This window comes from Phocoena phocoena, chromosome 1 (assembly GCF_963924675.1).
Source record: "Phocoena phocoena chromosome 1, mPhoPho1.1, whole genome shotgun sequence".
Taxonomy (NCBI): Eukaryota; Metazoa; Chordata; class Mammalia; order Artiodactyla; family Phocoenidae; genus Phocoena; species Phocoena phocoena.
Window position 1 is genome coordinate 160,828,882 of NC_089219.1, and position 23,859 is coordinate 160,852,740.

Below are 23,859 nucleotides of genomic sequence, written 5' to 3' on the forward strand. Positions count from 1 at the left end.
AGGTCTTGTCAAATTTCACAAGAAATTTCATGTACGTAACAGTGAGCATAAGATGGGCACGTTTCTGTTGCTATGAGAACCTTCTATTTTGTATCAGAAATTGCAGCCTTGACGGCGCAGTGTTTGCGCCGATTTTACACGTTTTTCTACAGCGATTCCGCTCCTCCAGTAATAACAGTTTAATGGCTCTGGTTTCCTCCCGCGCCGGCCCAGTTTTCCGTCCCAGCTCCAGCTCTCGCCCGCCGTGCAGTCCCCGTCTCTGGGAGCGAGCGGCGAGCACTGGACGGGAGAAAACGGGGGGCCAGAGGTGGGGCAGGTCCGGCCTCTCCGCGGGGTGTGGACGGGAAGAAGAGGTGGGATTGCCGGTTGGTTCTGTCACCCCGGAGCCGAGTTCTGCACCCGTCTCTCCAATTGCGTTTTAAAATATGCAGTAAAAAAAAATCGAGCAACGCCACATCCTACAAACTGGAGGGGAGGGGGAGAGCATTGTGTCCCCAAACGGATCATAAACAAGGGAAAGGAGGGTTTCGGAACTTTATTATTAAACACTTCACGCCAGGAAAACCAGGGCTCAGGCCTCGGTACTGAAGGGATAGGCTGAAGCCCCAGACGCGGCTCAGTGGTCGGCAGCGGCGGGTCCGGGCTTCCGGTCTCCCGGGCGCCAGAGAGTCATGGCGGGAAGGGGGAGGGCGCGCGCTCCAAGCTTTCCCTCCCCCACCCACACCCAGGGTCTTCTTCCTTCGGGATTCGGAGCCGCCTATCCTCCAGGGCCGACTAGCCTCAGGGCTGCGGGGGTCCAGGACGCCGCGACATAGCTTAGCGACAGCGCTCTCCCCGGCGACGGCGCCGCAACAAGATGGCGGACGACAGGGACAGGGAAGGCACAGGTAAGAGGCGCCGCAGGAGCGCAGCCCTAGCCGCCCGCCGCGATCCCAGGCCGCACGGGGGAGCTCCGGGCAGGGTGGGTCACCCTACCTCTGGACCCCACCCGCAGGGAGAGGGCTGACCGAGCCAGGTCCCGCCGCCCGCCCTGCCGGGGAGGCCCCCTCCCCTGTTCCTGCCGCCTCGCCTCGCCCCGCCCCTCCGCTCCCGCCCGGCAGTCATTCCGCCCCTCCCGCCCCTCCCGCTTCTCGGTTCCCGCCCGGCCCTGGTTCCGATCCCCTTCCTCGTCCCTTTTTCCGAGCCCCGAGCCTCGCTTCCAGCGCGGGTTGTGGCCGAAGCGCTGGTAGGGGAGGGCCATAATGGCGTCCTTGTTCACGGTCTCGGGGACGCCGCCTCCAAGCCCTCGACCGGGCTCTGGTTGCCGCAGGCGCCACGCCGGCAGCTTCTCGGGCTGTGGGCCCCGGGGCGGGCCTGCGTGAGGACCGATCCGGCCTTTAGTCTGGCGGGCTCCTCCCCTGCCGCGCCGAAACCCCGCCCGGGCCAGCGGGCTGGCGTTCGCGGCCACCATTTTGCCTCCGTAATGGGGACGTAGGAGGAGTACCTCGAGGGCAGTACCGCTCTCTCCGAGCCTCCAGGTTCCGAAGTGCCTGCTCGGTGGCCGGCGCTATGCTACCCGCCTGGTGTATTGTCTTAAACGAAAAAACAAAAAACAACTTTAATAAAGACGAAAGAGCAAACTCCAGAGGGAACTCGTAGAGCCCTGTGCGCCGGCCTGGCCTCTGCTGCGGTACCAGCCGGGCCAGCGCGCGCGGCCGCGGCGTCAGAGGCGGGACTGGGCCTCGGGGCTCCGGGTCGCCATATCGGGGGGATTGATGTGCTTAATGTGTGGGGAGGCGAAAACCCGGTTATCCATGTTTACTTGCAAGACCGTTACGTTGTTTTAATTCGGCGGTTTGCTTAAAAACTTGATCCTTGGTTACTATCCTACGTTAGTTACTCAAAAATAATTGTTTATTTTGGTAATTGGCGAACTCATCGCAAAAACATCAAAAAGGCCATGAAACTGTAGAGGCAAACATCTTAGAAATGAAAATAATACTCCACCTTTGTTCTTTTCTTGAGTGCTTGAAACATCAACATACCATTTTTCTCAGCATGGAACAAAGATGTAATCAGGTTAACAGTATTTACAAGTGTAGAAGCCAGCCCTAGATACTTAGTCACTTGTCACGGTGATCACAGAAAATCAGCGGAGAAACTGCAAAAGAGCTACCTACTGATAGCAATAATATTTGATTTTTTTTATGGTGCCGTTAATCTAAAAGTCAGACTTATTTTTTAAATGTTACCTTTCCTAAGATGTCATTATAATTTTATCGTGCTGCTTTAAAAGTATAAGGTACATCCTAAGAAAATGATTACTTTTTTTTGGTATTAGTTTTAAAACTTCCCCAGAAAACCAGATGACTTACTTTGATTTATTAAATTATTATTTACAAAAAAAATGGAAGAATCATTAGAATATAATTTTAACAAGTTAATCGTGGATTTTTAAAAAAGATGATTAGGTTAGCCTGAGGAAAAAAAGCTCTGTATTATGAGGCAAATACAATTTTTTTTCTTCATTTGAAAAAAGTAGATTGAAAGCTGTTTTGATTTCTCAGTTTTCAAAAATACGTTTCTATTTAAGCTAATTCAAAGAAGAAACAATTCTGTCTATAGCCATAGAAGAAGTAATGACTGTTAAAAGCTGGATGTCATTCATTCAGTTGGCATGTGTTTAATGCCTACCATATGGAAGGCATTCTGATTAGGTTAGAACTTCGGAGGATACAAATACTGAAAAAAATATTTTTTTCTCCCAAGGAAGGTGAGATCAGTAAGGGAGATAAGACATCCATAAATGGGAGGGAACAGTCAGCTGGACTGAGCAGTCTGTCCCCTCCTGCTGTGGGCAGCAGCCTGGTATCACTGGGAGCTTATCAGAAAGGAAGGAGCTCAGTACCTGCCCCTGACCTACTGAATCAGAGTCTGCATTTAAGCACACCTGCAGGTCATCCACATGCACATTAAAGTTTGAGAAGCACTGTTGTATATCTCATTTACTCCTTATTTTTTGTTTGTTTTCTTTGAATTTTATTTTATTTTTTTATACAGCAGGTTCTTATTAGTTATCTATTTTATACATATTAGTATATATATGTGAATCCCACTCTCCCAATTCATCCCTCCCCCAACCCCCGCTTTTCCCCCTTGGTGTCCATATGTTTGTTCTTTACATCCATGTCTCTATTTCTACCTTGCAAACCAGTTCATCTGTACCACTTTTCTAGATTCCACATACATTCATTAATATATGATACTTTTCTTTTTCTGACTTAACTCTGCATGACAGTCAGTAGGTCCATCCACGTCTCTACAAATGACCCAATATTGTTCCTTTTTATGGCTGAGTAATGTTCTGTTGTATACATGTACCACATCTTCTTTATCCATTCGTCTGTCAATGGGCATTTAGGTTGCTTCCATGACCTGGCTATTGGAAATAGTGCTGCAATGAACATTGGGGTTCATGTGTCTTTTTTTTTTTTTTTTCATGTGTCTTTTTGAATTATGGTTTTCTCTGGGTATATGCCCAATCGTAGGATTGCTGGGTCATATGGTAATTCTGTTTCTAGTTTTTAAAGGAGCCTCCATACTGTCCATGGTGGCTGTATCAATTTACATTCCCACCAACAGAGCAAGAGGGTTCCCTTTTCTCCACACCCTCTCCAGCATTTGTTGTTTGTAGATATTCTGATGATGCCCATACTAACTGGTGTGAGGTGATACCTCATTGTAGTTTTGATTTGCATTTCTCTGATAATTAGTGATGTTGAGCAGCTGTTCATGTGCCTCTTGGCCATCTGTATGTGTGCTTTGGGGAAATGTCTATTTAGGTCTTCTGCACATTTATTTGAATGGGTTGTTGTTTTACTATTGAGCTTCATGAGCTGTTTATATATTTTGGAGATTAATCCTTTGTCCGTTGATTCATTTGCAAATATTTTCTCCCATTCTTAGGGTTGTCTTTTCGTCTTGTTTGTGGTTTCCTTTGCTGTGCAAAAGCCTGTAAATTTCATTAGGTCCCATTTGTTTAGTTTTGTCTTTATTTCCATTTCTCTAGGAGGTGGGTCAAAAGCGACCTTGCTGTGATTTATGTCAAAGAGTGTTTTTCCTATGTTTTCCTCTAAGAGTTTTATAGTGTCCGGTTTTACACTTAGGTCTTTAATCCATTTTGAGTTTATTTATGTGTATGGTGTTAGGAAGTGTTCTGATTTCATTCTTTTACATGTAGCTGTCCAGTTTTCCCAGCACCACTTATTGAAGAGACTGTCTTATCCCCATTGTATATCCTTGCCTCCTTTGTCATAGATTAGTTGACCATAGGTGCGTGGGTTCATCTCCGGGCTTTCTATCCTGTTTCATTGATCTATATTTCTGTTTTTGTGCCAGTACCATATTGTCTTGATTATTGTAGCTTTGTAGTATAGTCTGAAGTCTGGGAGCCTGATTCCTCCCACCCCGTTTTGTCCCCTCAAGACTGCTTTGGCTATTCAGAGGCTTTTGTGTCTCCATACAAATTTTAAGAATTTTTGTTCTGGTTCTGTAAAAAATGCCATTGGTAATTTGATAGGGATTGCACTGAGTCTGTAGATTGCTTTGGGTGGTACAGTCATTTTCACAATGTTGATTCTTCCAATCCAAGAACATGGTATATCTCTCCATCTGTTTGTATCGTCTTTGATTTCTTTCATCAGTATCTTACAGTTTTCTGCATACAGGTCTTTTGTCTCCTTAGGTAGGTTTATTCCTAGGTATTTTATTCTTTTCGTTGTAGTGGTAAATGGGAGTGCTTCCTTAATTTCTCTTTCAGATTTTTTGTTCTTAGTGTATAGGAATGAAAGAGGTTTCTGTGCAGTAATTTTGTATCCTGCAACTTTACCAAATTCATTGATTAGCTCTAGAAGTTTTCTGGTGGCATTTTTAGGAATATCTATGTATAGTATCATGTCATCTGCAAACAGTGACAGTTTTACTTCTTTTCCAATTTGTATTCCTTTTATTTATTTATTTTTCTCTGATTGCCGTGGCTGGGGCTTCCAAAACTATGTTGAATAATAGTGGCAAGAGTGGACCTCCTTGTCTTGTTCCTGATCTTAGAGGAAATGCTTTCAGTTTTTCACCACTGAGAATGATGTTTGCTGTGGGTTTTGTTGTATATGGCCTTTATTATGTTGAGGTAGGTTCCCTCTATGTCCACTTTCTGGAGTGTTTTTATCATAAATGGGTGTTGAATATTGTCAAAAGCTTTTTCTGCATCTATTGAGACGATCATATGGTTTTTAATTCTTCAATTTGTTAATATGGTGTTTCACGGAGATTGATTTGTGTATATTGAAGAATCCTTGCATCCCTGGGATAAATCCCACTTGATCATGGTGTATGATCCTTTAAATGTGCTATTGGATTCTGTTTGCTAGTATTTTGTTGAGGATTTTTGCATCTATATTCATCAGTGATATTGGTCTGTAATTTTATATTTTTGTAGTATCTTTGTCTGGTTTTGGTATCAGGGTGATGGTGGCCTCGTAGAGTGAGTTTGGGAGTGTTCCTTCCTCTGCAATATTTTGGAAGAGTTTGAGAAGGGTGGTGTTAGCTCCTCTCTAAATGTTTGATAGAACCTGTGAAGCCATCTGGTCCTGGACTTTTGTTTGTTGGAAGATTTTTAATCACAGTTTCAATTTTAGTGCTCGTGATTGGTCTGTTCATATTTTCTATTCCTTACTGGTTCAGGCTTTGATGATTATACCTTTCTAAGAATTTGTCCATTTCTTCCAGGTTTTCCATTTTATTGGCATGGAGTTGCTTATAGTAGTTTCTTATGATGCTTTGTATTTCTGTGGTGTCCATTGTAACTTCTCCTTTTTCATTTCTAATTTCATTGATTTGAGTCCTGTCCCTCTTTTTCTTGATGAGTCTGGCTAAAGGTTTATCAATTTTGTTTATCTTCTCAGAGAACTAGCTTTTAGTTTTATTGATCTTTGCTATTTTCTTTGTTTCTATTTCATTTGTTTCTGCAATGATCTTTATGATTTCTTTCCTTCTACTAACTTTGGGTTTTGTTTGTTCTTCATTCTACTTCCTTTAGGTATAAGGTTAGATGGCTTATTTGAGATTTTTCTTGTTTCTTGAGGTAGGCTTGTATTGCTGTAATTTCCCTCTTAGAACTGCTTTTGCTGCATCCCATAGGTTTTGGATCGTTGTGTTTCATTGTCATTTGTTTCTAGGTAGTTTTTGATTTTCTCTTTGATTTCTTCAGTGATATTTTGGTTATTTAGTAATGTATTGTTTAGCCTCCATGTGCTTGTGTTTCTTACGTTTTTTTTTTTTTCCGTGTAATTGATTTCTAATCTCATAGCGTTGCGGTCTGAAAAGATGCTTGCTATGATTTCAGTTTTCTTAAATTTACTGAGGGTTGATTTGTGACCTCAGATGTGATCTATCCTAGATAATGTTCCATGTGCACTTGAGAAAAAAGTGTAATCTGCTGTTTCCAGATGGAATATCCTATGAATATCAATTAAATCTGTCTGGTCTGTTGTGTCGTTTAAAGTTTGTGTTCCCTTATTAATTTTCTGTTTGGATGATCTGTCCATTGGTGTAAGTGAGGTGTTAAAGTCCCCCACTATTACTGTGTTACTGTCGATTTCCTCTTTTATAGATGTTAGCAGTTGCCTTATGTATTGAGGTGCTCCAATGTTGGTTGCATATATTTTTATAATTGTTATATCTTCTTGGATTGATCCCTTGATCATTATGTAGTGTCCTTCCTTGTCTCTTGTAACATTCTTCATTTTAAAGTCTATTTTTCTGATATTAGTATTGCTACTCCAGCTTTCTTTGATTTCCATTTGCATGGAATAACTTTTTCCAGCCCCTCACTTCCAGTCTGTGTGTCCCTAGGTCTGAAGTGGGTCTCTTGTAGACAGCATATATACGGCTCTTGTTTCTGTATCCATTCAGCGAGCCTCTGTCTTTTGGTTGGAGCATTTAAGCCATTCACATTTAAGGTAATTAATCGATATGTGTGTTCCTATTACCATTTTCTTAATTGTTTTGGGGTTTTTTTGTATCTTTTTTTTCTCTTGTGTTTCTCACTTAGAGAAGTTTCTTTAGCATTCATCACAGAGCTGGTTTGGTGGTGCTGAATTCTCTTAGCTTTTGTTTGTCTGTAAATCTTTGATTTCTCCGTCAAATGAATGAGATCCTTGCTGGGTAGAGAAATCTTGGTTGTAGTTTCTTCCCTTTCATCATGTTAAATATATCACGCCACTCCCTTCTGGTTTGTAGAGGTTTTGCTGAGAAATCAGCTGTTAACCTTATGGGAGTTCTCTTGTATGTTATTTGTTGTTTTTCCCTTGTTGCTTCTAATAATTTTTCTTCGTCTTTAATTTTTGTCAATTTGATTACTGTGTGTCTTGGAGTGTTTCTCCTTGGGTTTATTCTTCCTGGGACTCTCTGCACTTCCTGGACTTGAGTGGCTATTTCCTTTTCTATGTTAGGGAAGTTTTCAACTATAATCACTTCAAATATTTTCTTGGGTCCTTTCTCTCTCTCCTCTCCTTCTGAGACCACTATAATGCGAATGTTGTTGCGTTTAATGTTGTCCCACAGATCTTTTAGGCTTTCTTCATTTCTTTTCATACTTTTTTCTTTATTGTGTTCTGTGGCAGTGCTTTCCACCATTCTGTCTTCCAGGTCACTCATCCGTTCTTCTGCCTCAGTTATTCTGCTATTGATTCCTTCTAGTGTATTTTTCATTTCAGTTATTGTATTGTTCATCTCTGTTTGTTTGTTCTTTAATTCTTCTAGGTCTTTGTTAAACATTTCTTGCATCTTCTCGATATTTGCGTCTATTCTTTTTCCAAGGTCCTGGATCATCTTCACTACCATGATTCTGAATTCTTTTTCTGGAAGGTTGCCTATCTCCACTTCATTTAGTTGCTTTTCAGGGGTTTTATCTTGTTTCTTCATCTGGTACATAGTCCTCTGCCTTTTCATTTTGTCCTTCTTTTCGTGAATGTGGTTCTCATTCTACAGCCTGTGGGATTGTAGTTCTTCTTGCTTCTGCTGTCTGCCCTCTGGTGGATGAGGCTCTCTAAGAGGCTTGTGCAAGTTTCCTGATGGGAGGGACTGGTGGTTGGTAGAGCTGGGTGTTACTCTGTTGGGCACATCTCAGTAAAGCTTTAATCAGCTTGTCTGCTGATCGGTGGAGCTGGGTTCCCTCCCTGTTGATTGTTTGGCCTGAGGCGACCTGGCCCTGGAGCCTACATTCTCTTTGGTGGGGTAATGGCGGACTCTGGGAGGGCTCATGCCAAGGAGTACTTCCCAGAACTTCTGCTGCCAGTGTCCTTGTCCCTGTGGTGAGCCACAGCCATCCCCCTGCCTCTGCAGGGGACCCTCAAACACTAGCAGGTAGTTCTGGTTCAGTCTCCCATGGGATCATTACTCTTTCCCCCATGTCCTGACGCGCAGACTACTTGGTGTGCGTCCTCCAAGAGTGGAGTCTCTCTTTCCCCCGGTTCTGTGAAGTTCTGCAGTCAAATCCCGCTAGCCTTCAAAGTCTGATTCTCTGGGAATTCCTCCTCCTGTTGCTGGACCCCCAGGTTGGGAGTGAACTCCAGTTGGTGGACTTCTGTGGCATAATTGTTCTCCAGTTTGTGAGTCACCCACCCAGCAGTTATGGGATTTGATTTTATTGTGATTGTGCCCCTCCTACTGTCTCATTGTGGCTTCTCCTTTGTCTTTGGTTGTGGGGTATTTTTTTTTATGAGTTCCAGTGTCTTTCTGTTGATGGTTGTTCAGCAGTTAGCTGTGATCCTGGTGCTTTCAAAAGAGGGAGTCTCATTTACTCTTTATAACAGTTTTATGAGTTAAGTAACTGCAGTTTGAAGGCCATGATGAAATAAAAGTATGTTGTCTGAGGATAAACTAGAGATTCATATGCTGATATCATCTTTGTTTACACATATTCCACTCCTATATTTGATTCTGAACTCTGAAGTTTCAGAAATTAATAAGAATAGATTATTAATTAATTGATTGATTATCCAATTAATAAGAATTATAATTAACCAATTAATAAGAATAGACCTAGCTTTGAGGATTCACACAAGCTAACTAAACTTGTGAAGAGTGATGTGCAAACCTGAATAATGATTTATTAATTTAAATAGGGGTATGTTAATACATTGATCAGAAAGCTGACCTCTGCAATATCATATATTTTTTTATGTGTATTAAGCTTTTGGCGAGGGCAAATCTATATTTCTAAAGTTTCTTGATGAGCATGGAATCACGCAAAAGAAAAAGGATAGTTTTGAAGGATATATCCATTACCTTATAAGCTCAAAGAGGGTGGGGAGATCCCTTCTTTATATTCAGTGTCTTGCAGAGTGTACAGCACATGGTAGGAATTCAATAAATATTGTTGCATTCAGATCATTTGAATTAATTAAAAGTGTTTATGTTTTAATCAAAACATTACTTACTGTTTCCCCCAAAATCTACACTTAAAAGCACATAAAACTATTGTTAGGGGTTTTTTCCTTTTTCTTTCAGGTAAGCTATATGCTTTTATTTCATCTGGCTCAACAAACATTTTTTGAGAGCCATGGTATTCATTAGCATGTCTTTAAAAAATAAAAACATACATGTATTTTGAATTGTTCATATTTAATCTTGAAATTTTTTAAAGTTGTAAAGGAGGATTAAGTTTCTGGATAGCCATTGCACCTAGCTCTTCTTCAACATTTAGGGATTAATCTTGATACAAGTAGTGAGAATATTGGTAAGGAAAAGTAACTAAATCTATGATGGGTTTCTTGCTCTATTTATAAAATTTTTCTGTAAGTTTATATACATTGAAATCATGCTTATTTGTAGCATTTTTGTACTTTAACATAGTATAACTTATCTTTTTTCCTAGATTAAAAAATGTAACATAGTTATATTAACAAATAGAAGAATTAAAAATTTTATAATCAAGTTAATTTTTTTTAAAAAGGGCTTAACTTTATTTGTTTTACTGAAAGGGGAATTTTTGAAATGGGATAGGAAAAATTATTTTTGAATTTCTGTCATTTCTGTATAAGTTTCCTCAGCCAGAGCATTATGGTTTTTGTTTTTTTCTCTTCTTTTTTGTTTGTTTAAAATGGATAATCAATGCAGTTGTTGATTCTTTGGATATTTAAATCTTATTTTAATGTTTCTGTCTCCTAGAGAGTTTTATATGGGACTGGAAGGATCTTCTACTTGTGATTAAAATCATATCTAGGAAACAGACTGCTTAGGAATAACATTCTAATTTTTGGCAGGCTAGTGAGCTTTGGAAGGTGTGTCAGTTTTTTTTTTTAAACAAGCTTCAGATACTTAAAGTTCTTTCTAGGATTTACTATTTTTGTTTGTATCAAAATATTCTTTTGACTTTGCATGCTTTGATAACATTGCTTGGTAAAGTGTTTCCAATTCCTTATCAACTCCTGGATGTCTTCGAAGTTTTACAGGTTTGTTTTGTTTTGTTTTGTGTTTTGTTTCCCCATATTGTGTCATTCCTCTCAAAACCCAACATTGGAAATCTAAAGTAAAAAATAGAAATTACAGGTGAATATTACTTTTTAAAAAGTGAACCATTGATAGTACAGAGCACAGTATGGAATAGTAGAAAACGTGAGCTTTGGAGTAAGATTTGAATTTTTTTTTTTTTTTTTTTTAAGATTTGAATTTGAATTACAGCTTTCTCAAGCTGTATCTGATCTTAGCCAAGATGCTAAACCTAAGGATCTTCAGGTTCCTCAAATATAAAGTGGGAATAATTATATCTATTTCATAATATTGTTGTAATGTGGGCAGTATTTTCTTATTCATCCTTATTACCCTCATCACCCCGCACTGCCTGGCATTAAAGGAATGCTGAATAAATAGGAAGGAAAGTGGTTGGTGCATTCTAGGGAGTTAGTAGCTGTTTAGATTAGTAGATTCTATATGCATGACATGGAATCTAAGGGTTAAGAAAAACTTTAAGTCTTACCAATTATTGCTCACACATGATGCATTCATGCATATTTGGGGGCCATTTAATACAATTTCTCCTTATTTTAGGCTGATTAGCATTCAGGGAGAGACTAACTGAAGAAGAAAACCAACTTATAGAAACCTAATTTGCTTCCTCTAATTCAGAATTAATAAGTTTGGAGAGGAAATTCCCTGGTGGCCCAGTGGTTAGGACTCTGCACTTCCACTGCTGGCATCCTGGGTTCAATCCCTGGTCAGGGAATTAAGATCCTACGAGCTGTGTGGCGCAACCAAAAAAAAAAAAAAAAAGAAAGAAAAGTTTGGAGAAAAATCAGACTGAAATTTATTTGTACTAACCTATAAAAATTTGTCAAGAAAATTTATAATTAAAAAAATCAAATGGACAATGCAATACCATTTCATACCCGTTGTTATTGTTTTTTATAGTAGCAACAGCAACACAAAATAATGTATTAGTTAGGATGTAGAGGAATCGAAGCCCTTGTGGACATTTAACTGGGAATGTAAAAAGTAAAATGGTGCAGCTGCTGTGGAAAATAGTATGGTGGTACCTCAAAAAATTAGAAATTGCATTGCCATATGATCCAACAAATCCACATCTGGGTATATACCCCAAATAATTGAAAGCAGGAACTTGGACAGATATTTGTACACTTGTGTTCATAGCAGCATTATTCACAATAGTTGAAAGGTGGAAGAAACTCAAGTGTCCATCAGTGGATGAATGGATAAACAAAGTGTGGCATATACATAAAATTAAATACTATTCAGCCTTAGAAAGGAAAGAAATTCTGACATATACACTGCATGGATGTATATGTTCATGCATATTTGAGGACATTTTGCTGAGTGGACTTATCCAGTCACAAAAAGACAAAGACTGTATGATTCCACTTCTGTGAGGTACCTAGAGTAGTCAAATTCATAGTAGAATGGTGGTTGCCAGGGGAAGGATAAAAGGGAGGTTGTTGTTTAGTGGGTATGATGCCAAAAACTCGGCCTTTGTACACCAGTGCCAAATTGAATCTCAGAGACAGAGTTTTGGACGAAGTAGAAAAGAATAGCTTTGTTTCTTTGCAAGGCAAATGGGGACACAGCGGGCTTGTGCCCCTCAAAACTCTGTGTCTTTCCCCAGGAGGATTTGGTGAGGAGTTTTATAGCAGTGGTTCAAGGGTGGGGTTGCTGATGAGGATTAGGGTGTGTGCAGGGCCTGCACTCCTTTAATCTGGCCTTAGGTGATCTGATGAGTTTCTGTGGTCCCTTTAATCTGGCCTCAGGTGTTCTCTTGAAGAACTTCTCTGGTTCCTTTAATCTAGAATGAAGAATGTTAACATCTTCCATTTATTGGGGGCTTTAGTTCTGTAAAGAGCTCAAAGACGTTATGTGTATCCCTTGAGGAGGAACCAAGACCCTGCTGCACGGTGTTTCTTGACTGCTCCTCCCTTGTCTCTGCATCCCCTCCCTTCCCTGATTAGCAACTGTTCAAATTTGTCCTTTGGGACTCTGGGAAGGTTGTGGAGGCTGGAGCCTATTCCCTATGAACAAGAAATGTGGGACACAGAAAGGCTTCTGTGCCCAGGAGCCCCACAGAGTCCTGCTCGGTTTCTCTCCCCCCTTTTCTTTGATACTCCTCAGTCTTGAGAACAGATGCTGGACAAGAAAGGGAATAATCATTTTGGATAGAAACAGTCATAAACTTGGCAGACGAACTTTGTTTTAGGGGGATTCAGTTTTAATCCCCCTTTTCAGTTTTATCTTTCCCCAAATCTTTCAGGGAATGGGGTTACTGCCACTCTGGCTACTTACTCCTGAAATGGGGTGTAGTCCTGCCTAAATTTTGCGGAATGGCTACCAAATTAAAAATATTTGAGTTCCATGTCCTGGATCCGAGTCTTGTATGATTAAGATCTCAATCCCTTGGTCCACCATTCTGGTGCAACAGACCCATTTATAAGTAGGAGGAGTGACAGCTTCCACAATGGTCACTTAGTTTTACCTTGGATATCTGAACCATAGTTATTCCATTTTGACCTTCAAATGTATTCTCCTCCTCAATGGCCAAAGCAGATTTACAATGCATGTCCAAAGGGCCACAAAATAGGCCACTTTTTAAACTTAAACCGTGTATAAGCCAGAGTGACTTCCCCATACCTCAATATGTACAGATTTTTTTTTCTTTCATCATTTCCTCTTTTGATTTCAAGTCTTTCAGTAGAAAACATTGATGATGGAAATATTTGTCCCTCGATGCTGGGGTGATTGAGCTGTTTGCTCTGGGTCTAAACGAGGTCCCTTGGTGCTATGCCTCCTTTATATTTGCCTAGGTAGTCCACATTGGGGGAGAACTGATCAGGTATCTGAATAAGCTCAGAGGTATGTTAATGAGAAAACACTTTATAGACCCCGTACACTTTATTGTTTATACCCAGTTGTTACACAGGCATTGTACATGTGCTTTTAGTAGTAGACCCAGTTCAGCAGTGTGATGTGAAATTTATCGAAGACCTGTATTTGTCAAAAGGGTCCTTCACATAAATCCTCTTGAAGATGAAGCACTTTGCAAAAGTATCAGAGTATAATAATAACTGTCTATAAATCACAGAAAGACTTAAAAAGTCATGGTTAAACATTTAGTCACAGTGATTGACAAAAGAAACTTAGTTATTGCTGTGACATACAACATTTACAAATAACTAGGATTATGACTGATAAAATTTTACCAGGACATACTAGAATTTTAGGAATTACTGACTTGACAATGCTTCCCATGTAATTTAACATGTTAATTTAGTATTTCTCTGAGATGCCTCAAGGTTCCTCTGAAGCACCTAAGTTGGCTGGAGGTCAGAAGAACTTTTAGAATCTGCCAAACAATACTTATTTACTTAACCAAAGTAAAAAGATTTCAAAGGCAAATACAGATCACTTAAAGGCAAAGAAACTCATAAGCTGTTACCAAAATATTCCCAGAAAACTTTGGAGGGAGAAACCAAATCCGGTCTTGCCCCAGCCCACTCCCAGCAAAATCCATTTACCCAAATAGATTTAATTCAATGTTAGAAAATCCTGATCATGCACAGCTCTTTTCTCAGTGTCCCTTTTTTAAACACTTTCCATCACATTCTGCATCCATATTATTTTGTCCCTTATTTTTTTCCCCTTTCAGAAACAACCAGCTCTAGGACAAAATGACTTTCTTTTCTCTTTGTACCATCCTCCTATTACATTACTGTTCACTTTCTTTATTATGTAGCTGCATGAGTGCTTGAACATACGAAATTTCTCCTGTCTTTTCATTCCTGTGACAAAACAACTCTAGCTGGACGATAGTATATAATTTAGGCTACCATTCAAAGACCACCTTTCCTCATTTTCAAGAATGTATGTTGCCCAAAAAGAATTACAATAGAATCTCATTCCTTTTTCTTAGTCATAGGTTTATAACTATAGGTCGACCAGTCTACCAGGGTTTTCCCCAGGGGCTATCAGATGGAATTTAAGAAGAAGCGCTTCCCATGTTTGATTGATAGAACACTCATGGGTGGACCAGGAACAAACCAAAATCCATGCCAGCAACAGAAGCTTCGAACCAAAGAAACCAAAAACCAAACAGAAACTAAAAACCAAATGGCACAAGGCTCAAATTGGCTTCCAAGTCCCAACTTAGCCTGTGACCTCTGTTCAAGCAGTGTGCCTTCCAAATGGGATTTCCCAGAATAAAAAATCCCCCAAATGGGAACCAGGGTTCCTCTCAATGGGCAGGGCCAAAGGGGTCTCGGACTCCATGCCAGGGGATGTACCACATGCTGGCTGAGGTATCATGACGTCCCAGACACTACTTTTCTCCTTCCCCAAAATAATTCCTTAGAGTAGGACATTCAGGCCGTCATGGGCAGGAAGAAGACAGGAATGTTCTTGAGATGAAGATGGCCTCAGCAGCTGCTAGGATGGTCCCTCTTCCTCCATCTGCTCCTGCCTGGGAGTTCCAGCTGCCGGGATGGTGGAATGGGTATAACTGGGGCTCGTCCTTTCTAGGCAAGGGTCCCAGGTGATCTGGCCTTCAAAGGAATTCTCCAATCCTTTGCTCTCTTGAAAGAGGCTGACGTGGAGAAAACCTTGGAGTGTCCAATTCAACCAGGGGACCCCCGTGGGACTGTCCACAAGTCAGCCCCATGTTGGGTGCCAAATTTGATGGTGAAAACTCGGCCTCTGTGCACTGGTGCTGAATCAAATCTTGGAGACAGAGAACTGGGTAAAGTTCTCTGTCTTGGCAAAGAATAGCTTTATTGCTTTGCCAGGCAAAGGGGGATACAGCTGGCCTGTGCCCTGAAAAACTGTGTGTCCCAACCCGGTGGGATTTGGTGAGGAGTTTTATAGCAGTGGTTCAAGGGTGGGGTTGCTAATAATGATCAGGGTGTGTGCAGAGCCTTCATTCCTTTAATCTGGCCTCAGGTGGTCTCCTGATGAGCTTCTCGAGATTATCAAACTGTGTGACCTTCTCTCTGGAACATCTTCCATTTGGTGGGGGTTTTAGTTCTGCAGAAGAGCTTAAAGATACAATAAGTCCCCTACATACAAACAAGTTCTATTCTGAGAGAGCGTTTGTATGTCCAGTTTGTAAGTCCAACAAAGTTAACCTAGGTACCCAACTAACACAATTGGCTACGTAGTACTGTACTGTAATAGGTTCATAATACTTTTCACACAAATATATAAAAAGCCAACAAACATGAAAAATAAGACATGTTTAACCTTACAGTACAGTGCATTGAAAAGTACAGTAGTACAGTAAGACAGCTGACATACAGGCGCTGGCATCGAGTGAACAGGCAAGGAGAGTTACTGACTGGAGGAGGGAGAGGAGGTGGGAGATGGTAGAGCTGAAGGATCGTCAGCAATAGGAGACAGAGGGCAAGCTGCAATTTCACTCATGCCTGATGTTGATGGAGTGCACATTCACATCTTTGAAAGTTTGCAACTTGAAGGCTCATACGTAGGGGACTTACTGTATGGTTATGTGTATCCCTTGAAGGGGAACCAGGACCCTGTCCCAAGGCTGCACTATTGTTTCTTGACTGCTCTTCCCTTGTCTCTGCATCCCCTCCCTTCCCTGATTAATAACTGCTCGAATCTGCCATTTGGGACTCAGGAAAGGTCATGGAGGCTGGAGTCTATTCCCTACAAACAAGAAATGGGGGACACAGAAAGGCTTCCATGCCCAGGAGCTCCACAGGGTCCTGTTAGGTTTCAGGTATAGTGTTCAGTTTTGCAAGATAAGAGTTCTGGAGATAGTTTGCACAACAGTGTGAATATCCTTAATGCTACTGAATGATTAAGATGGTTAAAATGGTTAAGATGGTTAATTTTTTGTTATGTCTATTTTACCATACTTGAAAAAAGTCAAATGGAAATGTTTCATCCAAAAAAAAAATTGTCATTGTTTTTGGAAGGCACTTTGGAAATTTGTATTATTTAAAGTTTTTTATAAATTTGGAGACATTGATAAAATCTACTTATCCGACAAATGGGGATACAAAGTAAATTGGTATGTATTGACTTGTTGGATTGTAGGCATTTAAAACCATATAAAAATTATGTGTGTAAATGTGTAAGAATGACAGGGGAAAGCAGAAGAAGATAATATCAGGGTGGTCAGATTTTTCCAGGGGCATTTATTTTTAAAGAGTCTCATATTAATGTCATTTCTACAGAATTTTAAGACTCACATAGCAACTATTTTTATATTTTAAAATCTGAATGCTAATTATAAATTATTCTTACCCATTTGTGAAAACATATTTACCAAGTCCAATACTTGACAATGCTTTGTAAACCTCTAGTATGGATTTTTTTAGATATTAAGAGTGTAATAAAATAACTTATTTTTAAAATGTAGCACTAGGACTTCTCTGGTGGCACAGTGGTTAAGAATCTGCCTGCCAATGCAGGGGACATGGGTTCAAGCCCTGGTCCAGGAAGGTCCCACATGCCGTGGAGCAACTAAGCCCATGCACCACAACTACTGAGCTGGTGCTCTAGAGCCCGCGAGCCACAACTACGGAGCCTGCATGCCACAACTACTGAAGCCCGCGTGCCTCGAGCCCGTGCTCCACAACAAGAGAATCCACTGCAATGAGAAGCCCGTGCACTGCAACAAAGAGTAGCCCCTGTTTGCCACAACTAGAGAAAGCCTGCATGCAGCAACGAAGACCCAATGCAGCCAAAAATAAATAAATTCATTTAAAAAAATAAATAAAATGTAGCAATAAATTTGGAGCCTAAGACCTGGGCTTGAATTTGGACACTGCTTTTTTTCAGATTTTACTTGGGCATGTCACTTAATTTCTTTAAACTTCAGTTCAAAGAGTTCTCAGTCTAATGAGCATTTTGAAGTAGGCACTGGGCTAAATAGTTTACGTGAATTATGTTATTTAATCCTTCCAACAAACCTATTGGGAGATACCTCTTTTATCCCCTCTCTACAAATAACAGGGGCTTGGATGGTAAAGTGGAATTCCAGTTTCAGCTCCAACAGGTAAGAGCTTGGAAGTCATCACCCCTGTTGCCATAAACTGGAAGAAATACTTGGTAATTTTGGTGAATAGCTGATGGCTGTGTGGAGGCTGTGTAAATGAGAAACTTCTGGGAGTCTACAGTCATGGGAGGTCCCTCACACTTCCTTGGGTTTTACTTCCAGGAATCCCACAAGGCTATCTGGTAAAGTGTCAAGAAAGACCTCCTTGTTGCTCTAGCAGGGAGGAGGGAGAAAGTAACCATTTTGAAATCTCCAGAACATTCTTTTTTTTTTTTTTTTTTTTTTTTTTTTGCGGTACGCAGGCCTCTCACTGTTGTGGCCTCTCCCGTTGCGGAGCACAGGCTCCAGCTGCACAGGCTCAGCGGCCATGGCTCACGGGCCTAGCTGCTCCACGGCATGTGGGATCTTCCCGGACCGGGGCATGAACCCATGTCCCCTGCATTGGCAGGCGGACTCTCAACCACTGCGCCACCAGGGCAGCCCGAAATCTCCAGAACATTCTTCATAGCAAAGATCTGCTCTCCAGGAGGAAAAGACCTTACCAGAGCTTTGTCTTACCTATCTTTATTTAACCAACTCCAGAGCCTTGTAGCCTTCCTGTCTCATCTAAGAGAATGGGGATAAGCTAAAAAACACTTGTGAAGGTCACAATTCAGAGACTCGGGTCCATTAAAAAACTGAAATTTAATCATGAGACCATAGAATGCTTTTCTTCACTTACAACTTATCACCACATCAACAGGGCTACAATAACACTGGAATACAACTGAAAGATGTGTGAGATGCAAACTGTGTTTAAGGAGGAATTCTCAGAGGAATCTGGCACCTACAGCTACAGCAAACATTAAACACACCCTATTCCTAGTCAAATTGACATAAAGCCTCACATTAATGATCTTCTGTCTCAGTTCCTATTACCTGATTCATCACGTGTGGTTTTTAACCAAAAGTTACAAGGCATGCTAAAAGGCAAGAAAAACAACCTGAAGAGAAAGCAAGCATGAGAACCAGACTCAGAGATATTATACAGATTTTGGAATTATCAGATAAAAAATTTAAGAGCTATGACTAATACGTTAAGGGCTGTAATGGAAAAAGTAGACAAAATGCAAGAACAGATGAGTATTGTAAGCAGAGAGATGAAAACTCTAAGAAAAGGAAATGTTAGAGACCAAGTGCAGTGTAATGGAAATGAAGAATGCCTTTGATGGGCCTCTCTATCAGTAGAGTCAACATGGCTGAGGAAAGAATCATTGAGCTTGAAAAGGATGTCAGTAGAAACTTCCCAAACTGAAATGCAGGGAGAAAAAATGAAAAGCCAAAGCAAAATCCAGAGCATCCAAGAACTAGGACAATTAAAAAAGGTGTAAAATACACATAATTGGAATTACCAGAAGGAAAGGAAGCAAAGAATGGAGCACAATAAATATTTGAAGTAATAATGGCCAAGAATTTCCCAAAATTAATGACAGACAGACACCAAACCAGATCCAGGAAGCTAAGGGAACACCATCAGAATAAATACCGAAAAGCTATGCCTTGGTATATTGTATTCAAACTGCAGAAAACCAAAGATAACAAGAAAATCCTGAAAGAAGCCAGAAAAAAAAACACCTTACCTAGGCTTCTTGTCAGAAACCATGTAAAGCAGGATAGAGTGGACTGAAATATTTAAAGTGTTGAAAGACAGGTAAAGCAATGTGACCAAGGCCACTTAGCTAAGTGTTGAAGCAAGGACTCTGAAGCCAGTGCTCTTAGCCTCTATACCCCATAAAGAGAAGTCAAGGGGAATTTTATATAAAAGGAAGGAAAAATTGGCCCATGATCTCATTATCTAGAGCAGTAGTTCTCAAACTTCAGTGTACATCAGCATCAACTGGACTAGTTAAACCATAGGCTGCTGGGCGCCATTCCCAGAGTTTCTGAACCAGTTAAGTCTGGGACGGCTGAGGTGGGATTGGGGGCCTGAGAATTTGCATTTCTAACAAGTTACATTAGGATGAGGATGCTATTAAAAAACTATTGATCTAGAATCTAGAGTAAAATTTGCCATTTTAATATATTTCCTTCCAGGTTTTTTCTAGGCAGATTTGTATTTTTTTGTTTTACAGGTTTGAGATTACCTTGTATATGGTTTTATATCCAGCTTTTCCACTTACTATTATAAGCATTTTTTCATGTCATAAGTATTTCTCAAACATTATTTTTAATACCTGGCATTCATTATATTTATGAAATATATTTAAGCTTTCCCTGACTGTTGGATGTTTACACTGTTTCCAAATTTTCTGTGCTATAAATAATGCTGCAGTGAATATTCAATGAATGCCTTGTGTCAGGAATCTTTTGACACAGCTTTGATTCCCACCCTCTATCCCCTTTGGAAAAATGATTTCATTCAATCTTGTCTTTGTTGGTTCTTACTAGTTATAATACTTAGGAGTTACAGAAGATAATCTAATCACAAATTGTTGTGATTCTTTTGTACTACTTACATTATTTTCTTTCAAAAATGTTTAATCAAAGATACATAATTATCAGTCAGCTTATAATCAGTCGGGGTAAGATACATCTTTTTGCTTATTGTTTGTCTGTCCTGTTATAGTGGAAACTCCATGAAGTCAGAGGCTTTATTTCACTTACTGTTTAATCCCTGGAATTTAGAACAATTGTAGGAGGTAGTAGTCAGCCTGTAAATATTTGTTGAAGGAATGCATAAACCAGGAGTAACACATTGAGTAAAGAAGTTTAACGTCACCCTGCATGGTCTTATTATGGGTAAATGTATTTTTCTGTTAACCTTCTAAAAATATTGAAAATAGCTCAGTTACCCTCATTACATTTGCAGATTGGAAATTACATATTTAATCCACCCTCATCATTCAAACAGCTAGAATGGCACTTCTACTTCAACATGATTGAGCACCTCTTTATTTTTACCCTTTCTGAAACCCCACTAGAATGACAGTAAAGGAATAAAAAAAAAGGCATAGACTTACAAAGATAAAGAGAATAGGAGAGGAGATATTGGGGTTTGTAAAAAGACATTACTAGAAGAGGTAATAAATTATTAAATTGATGGATGAGTGGCCACTAACTTAGCAGAACCAAAGAAAATAAATGTAAGCCTATAGAGGAGGGAGCCTAAAAGAAACAAACCAAGTGGAGCTGTAAAATCCTGGAAGGGCTTAGGATTGGAGGCAGCAGCCATCTCTGATGGCCTGGTGTGTGGAGTAAGGCTAAATTTGGGAGGTTTGGATGAAAGTCATAAGGCAAATGGTTGGATCTGTCATCTCTTGGAGTAACCAGCTGATAACTTCCCTTCCATCCATGCAGAAGACTGGAAGTTTACTTTAAATTAGAGAGATTTAGGATTTAGGGATACCTGGCACAGTTGGTGGTAGGGGGTGATGTGCCATGATTTTTACCAACTTTGATATAGTAGCTGAAATACTAACATTTGTTTTCAATTTAATATTACCACATAGATAAGTACTTCTGAGTAGGACCCAAGATAATAAACCTGAAAAGTGGTAGTATGTCTAATAGGATGTCAAAGAGATGGGGATTTGAAATTCTTTTAAGATCTTCATTAGTAATGAGGAAGAGGAGCTATGTACCTCTTTAATTGGTTGGTAGATTTGCATTGGTAACTACATTATAAAATAGTATAAGCACTAAAAGCTTCAAATGAAGAGTGAAAGGGAATTTAGAGATCAAAAAACTTCAGGTGAAATCAGTAAATGAAATTTCATAGAAACTGTGCAATAATAATGAAATGAGAGGGAAACTGTTTCAAATGTGACCTCAGTTTCAGTGACTTTTTAATCTCCATTGTACTTCAGCTGCCCGCTCTCATGGCCAAACTGTATATTGCATCATCTAGAATTGTGCCGCCTCTGACATCTTAAATTCAGATACTTTATTCTTGAACTACCTTCTTATTCAGCACTGATTGTTTTTAAAAATAATTTTGTATAATAATTCTGTGAAATAATATCAAATGCACAGAAAAATTATAAGAATAGTATAGATATTCCCACATTCCCTTTACCCAAATTAACTAATTTCAACATTTTGTCACATTTTTATCACTCTCTTTATCATATACATATATTAAAAATACATATTATGTATCTAAAATATATGTATTTTTTTACTTGAAACATTTGAGAGTATGTTACATACAATTGTGTCACTTTATTCCTTAATAGTTTTGTATGTCATAAGAAAAAAGATAATCTTGTATGTAAAATCTCTATGAAGTTTAACTTAGATACACTTTTTTTTTTTAATTGAAGTATTTACAATATTGTGTTAGTTTCAGGTGTACAGCAGTAATTCAGTTACATATATATATATATATATATATATATATATATATACAGATTATTTTCTATTGTAGGTTATTACAAGATATTGAATATAGTGCCCTGTTCTGTACAGTAAATCCTTGTTGCTTATTTTATGTATAGTAGTTTGTATCTGTTAATCCCATACTCCTGATTTATTCCTCCCCCCTTCTCTTTCCCCTTTGGTAACCATTAGTTTGTTTTCTATGTCTGTGAGTCTGTTTCTGTTTTATATATAGATTCATTCATATTACTTTTTAGATTCCACATATAAGTGATATAATATTTATCTTTCTCTGTCTGACTGACTTCACTTAGTATAATATTTTCTAGGCATTCTTTTTTATGGCTGAGTAATATTCCGGTGTGTTTGTGTGTGTGTGTGTGATTCTATTTTTAGTTTTTTAAGGAACCTACACACTGTTTCCCATAGCGGCTGCACCAATTTACGTTCTCATCAACAGTGTAGGAGGGTTCCCTTTCCTTCATACCCTCTCCAGCATTTATTATCTGTAGACTTTTTGATGATAGCTATTGTGACCAGTGTGAGGTGATACCTCATTGTGGTTTTGATTTGCATTTCTTTAATAATTAGTGATGTTGAGCATCTTTTCATGTGCCTGTTGGCCATCTGTATGTCTTCTTTGGAGAAATGTCTTTTTAGATCTTCTGCCCATTTTTTGATTGGGTTGTTTGTTTTTTTGATAGTGAGTTGTATGAACTGTTTATATTTTTGGATATTCCCCTTGTCGATCACATTATTTGCAAATATTTTCTCCCAGTCCATAGGTTGTCTTTTTGTTTTGTTGATGGTTTCCTTCGTTGTGTAAAAGCTTTTAAGTTTGATTAAGTCCCATTTGTTTATTTTTGCTTCTATTTCTTTTGCCTTGGGAGACTGACAAGAAAATATTACTAAGATTTATGTCCAAGAATGTTTTGCCTGTGTTCCCTTCTAGGAGTTTTATGGTGTCATATCTTATATTTATGTCTTAAACCATTTTGAGTTTATTTTTGTATATGGTGTGAGGGAGTGTTCTAAGTCATTGATATATAGGCAGCTGTCCAGCTATCCCAACACCACTTGCTGAAGAGATTGTATTTTCCCATTGTATTTTATTGCCTTCTTTGTCATATATTAAGTGACTGTAGGTGTGTGGGTTTATTTCTGGGCTCTCTATACTGTTCCATTGATCTATATGTCTTTTTGTGCCAATACCAGGCTGTTTTGATTACTGTAGCTTTGTAGCATTGTCTGAGGTCTGGAAGGGTTATGCTTTCAACTTTGTTCTTTTTCTTCAGGATTGCTGTGGCAATTCTGGGTCTTTTGTGGTTCCAAAAACATTTTAGGACTATTTGTTCTAGTTCTGTGAAAAATGTCTTGGGTATTTTGATAGCGATTGTATTAAATCTGAAAATTGCTTTGTGTAGTGTGGCCATTTTAACAATATTAACTCTTCTAATCCAAGAGCAGGGTATAGCTTTCCATTCTTTGAGTAATTTTCAGTTTCCCTTATCCATGTTTTATAGTTTTCAGCATATAGGTCTTTTCACCTCCTTGTTTAAGTTTATTCCTAGGTTTGTTTGTTTGTTTTTTGCGGTAGGCAGGCCTTTCACTGTTGTGGCCTCTCCCGTTGTGGAGCACAGGCTCCGGATGCGCAGGCTCAGCGGCCATGGCTCACAGGCCCAGCCATTCCGCGGCATGTGGGATCTTCCCGGACCGGGGCACGAACCCGTGTCCCCTGCATCGGCAGGCGGACTCTCAACCACTGCGCTACCAGGGAAGCCCCAGGTTTTTTTTTTTTGGCACAGTTTTAAACGGGATTATATTTTTACTTTTTCTTTCTGGTGTTTCATTGTTAGTATAAAGAAATGCAACAAATTTCTGTTTACTAATCTTCATCCTGCTCCTTGCTGAATTCATTTATTAGTTCTAATAGTTTTTGTGTGGAGACT

At 39.5% G+C, this 23,859-nt stretch overlaps 1 protein-coding gene across 1 annotated transcript in view; it reads left to right on the plus strand.

Moving 5' to 3' along the window:
- Window positions 1-729: 729 nt before the first annotated feature.
- The window catches only part of EFCAB2 (EF-hand calcium binding domain 2), a 127,777-nt gene continuing 104,647 nt past the window's right edge, over window positions 730-23,859 (plus strand). The window contains exon 1 of the mRNA XM_065891263.1: window positions 730-887. Within this exon, the coding sequence (XP_065747335.1) occupies window positions 857-887 (31 nt within the window). The 5' untranslated portion in view covers window positions 730-856. The remainder of the gene's footprint in view (window positions 888-23,859) is intronic.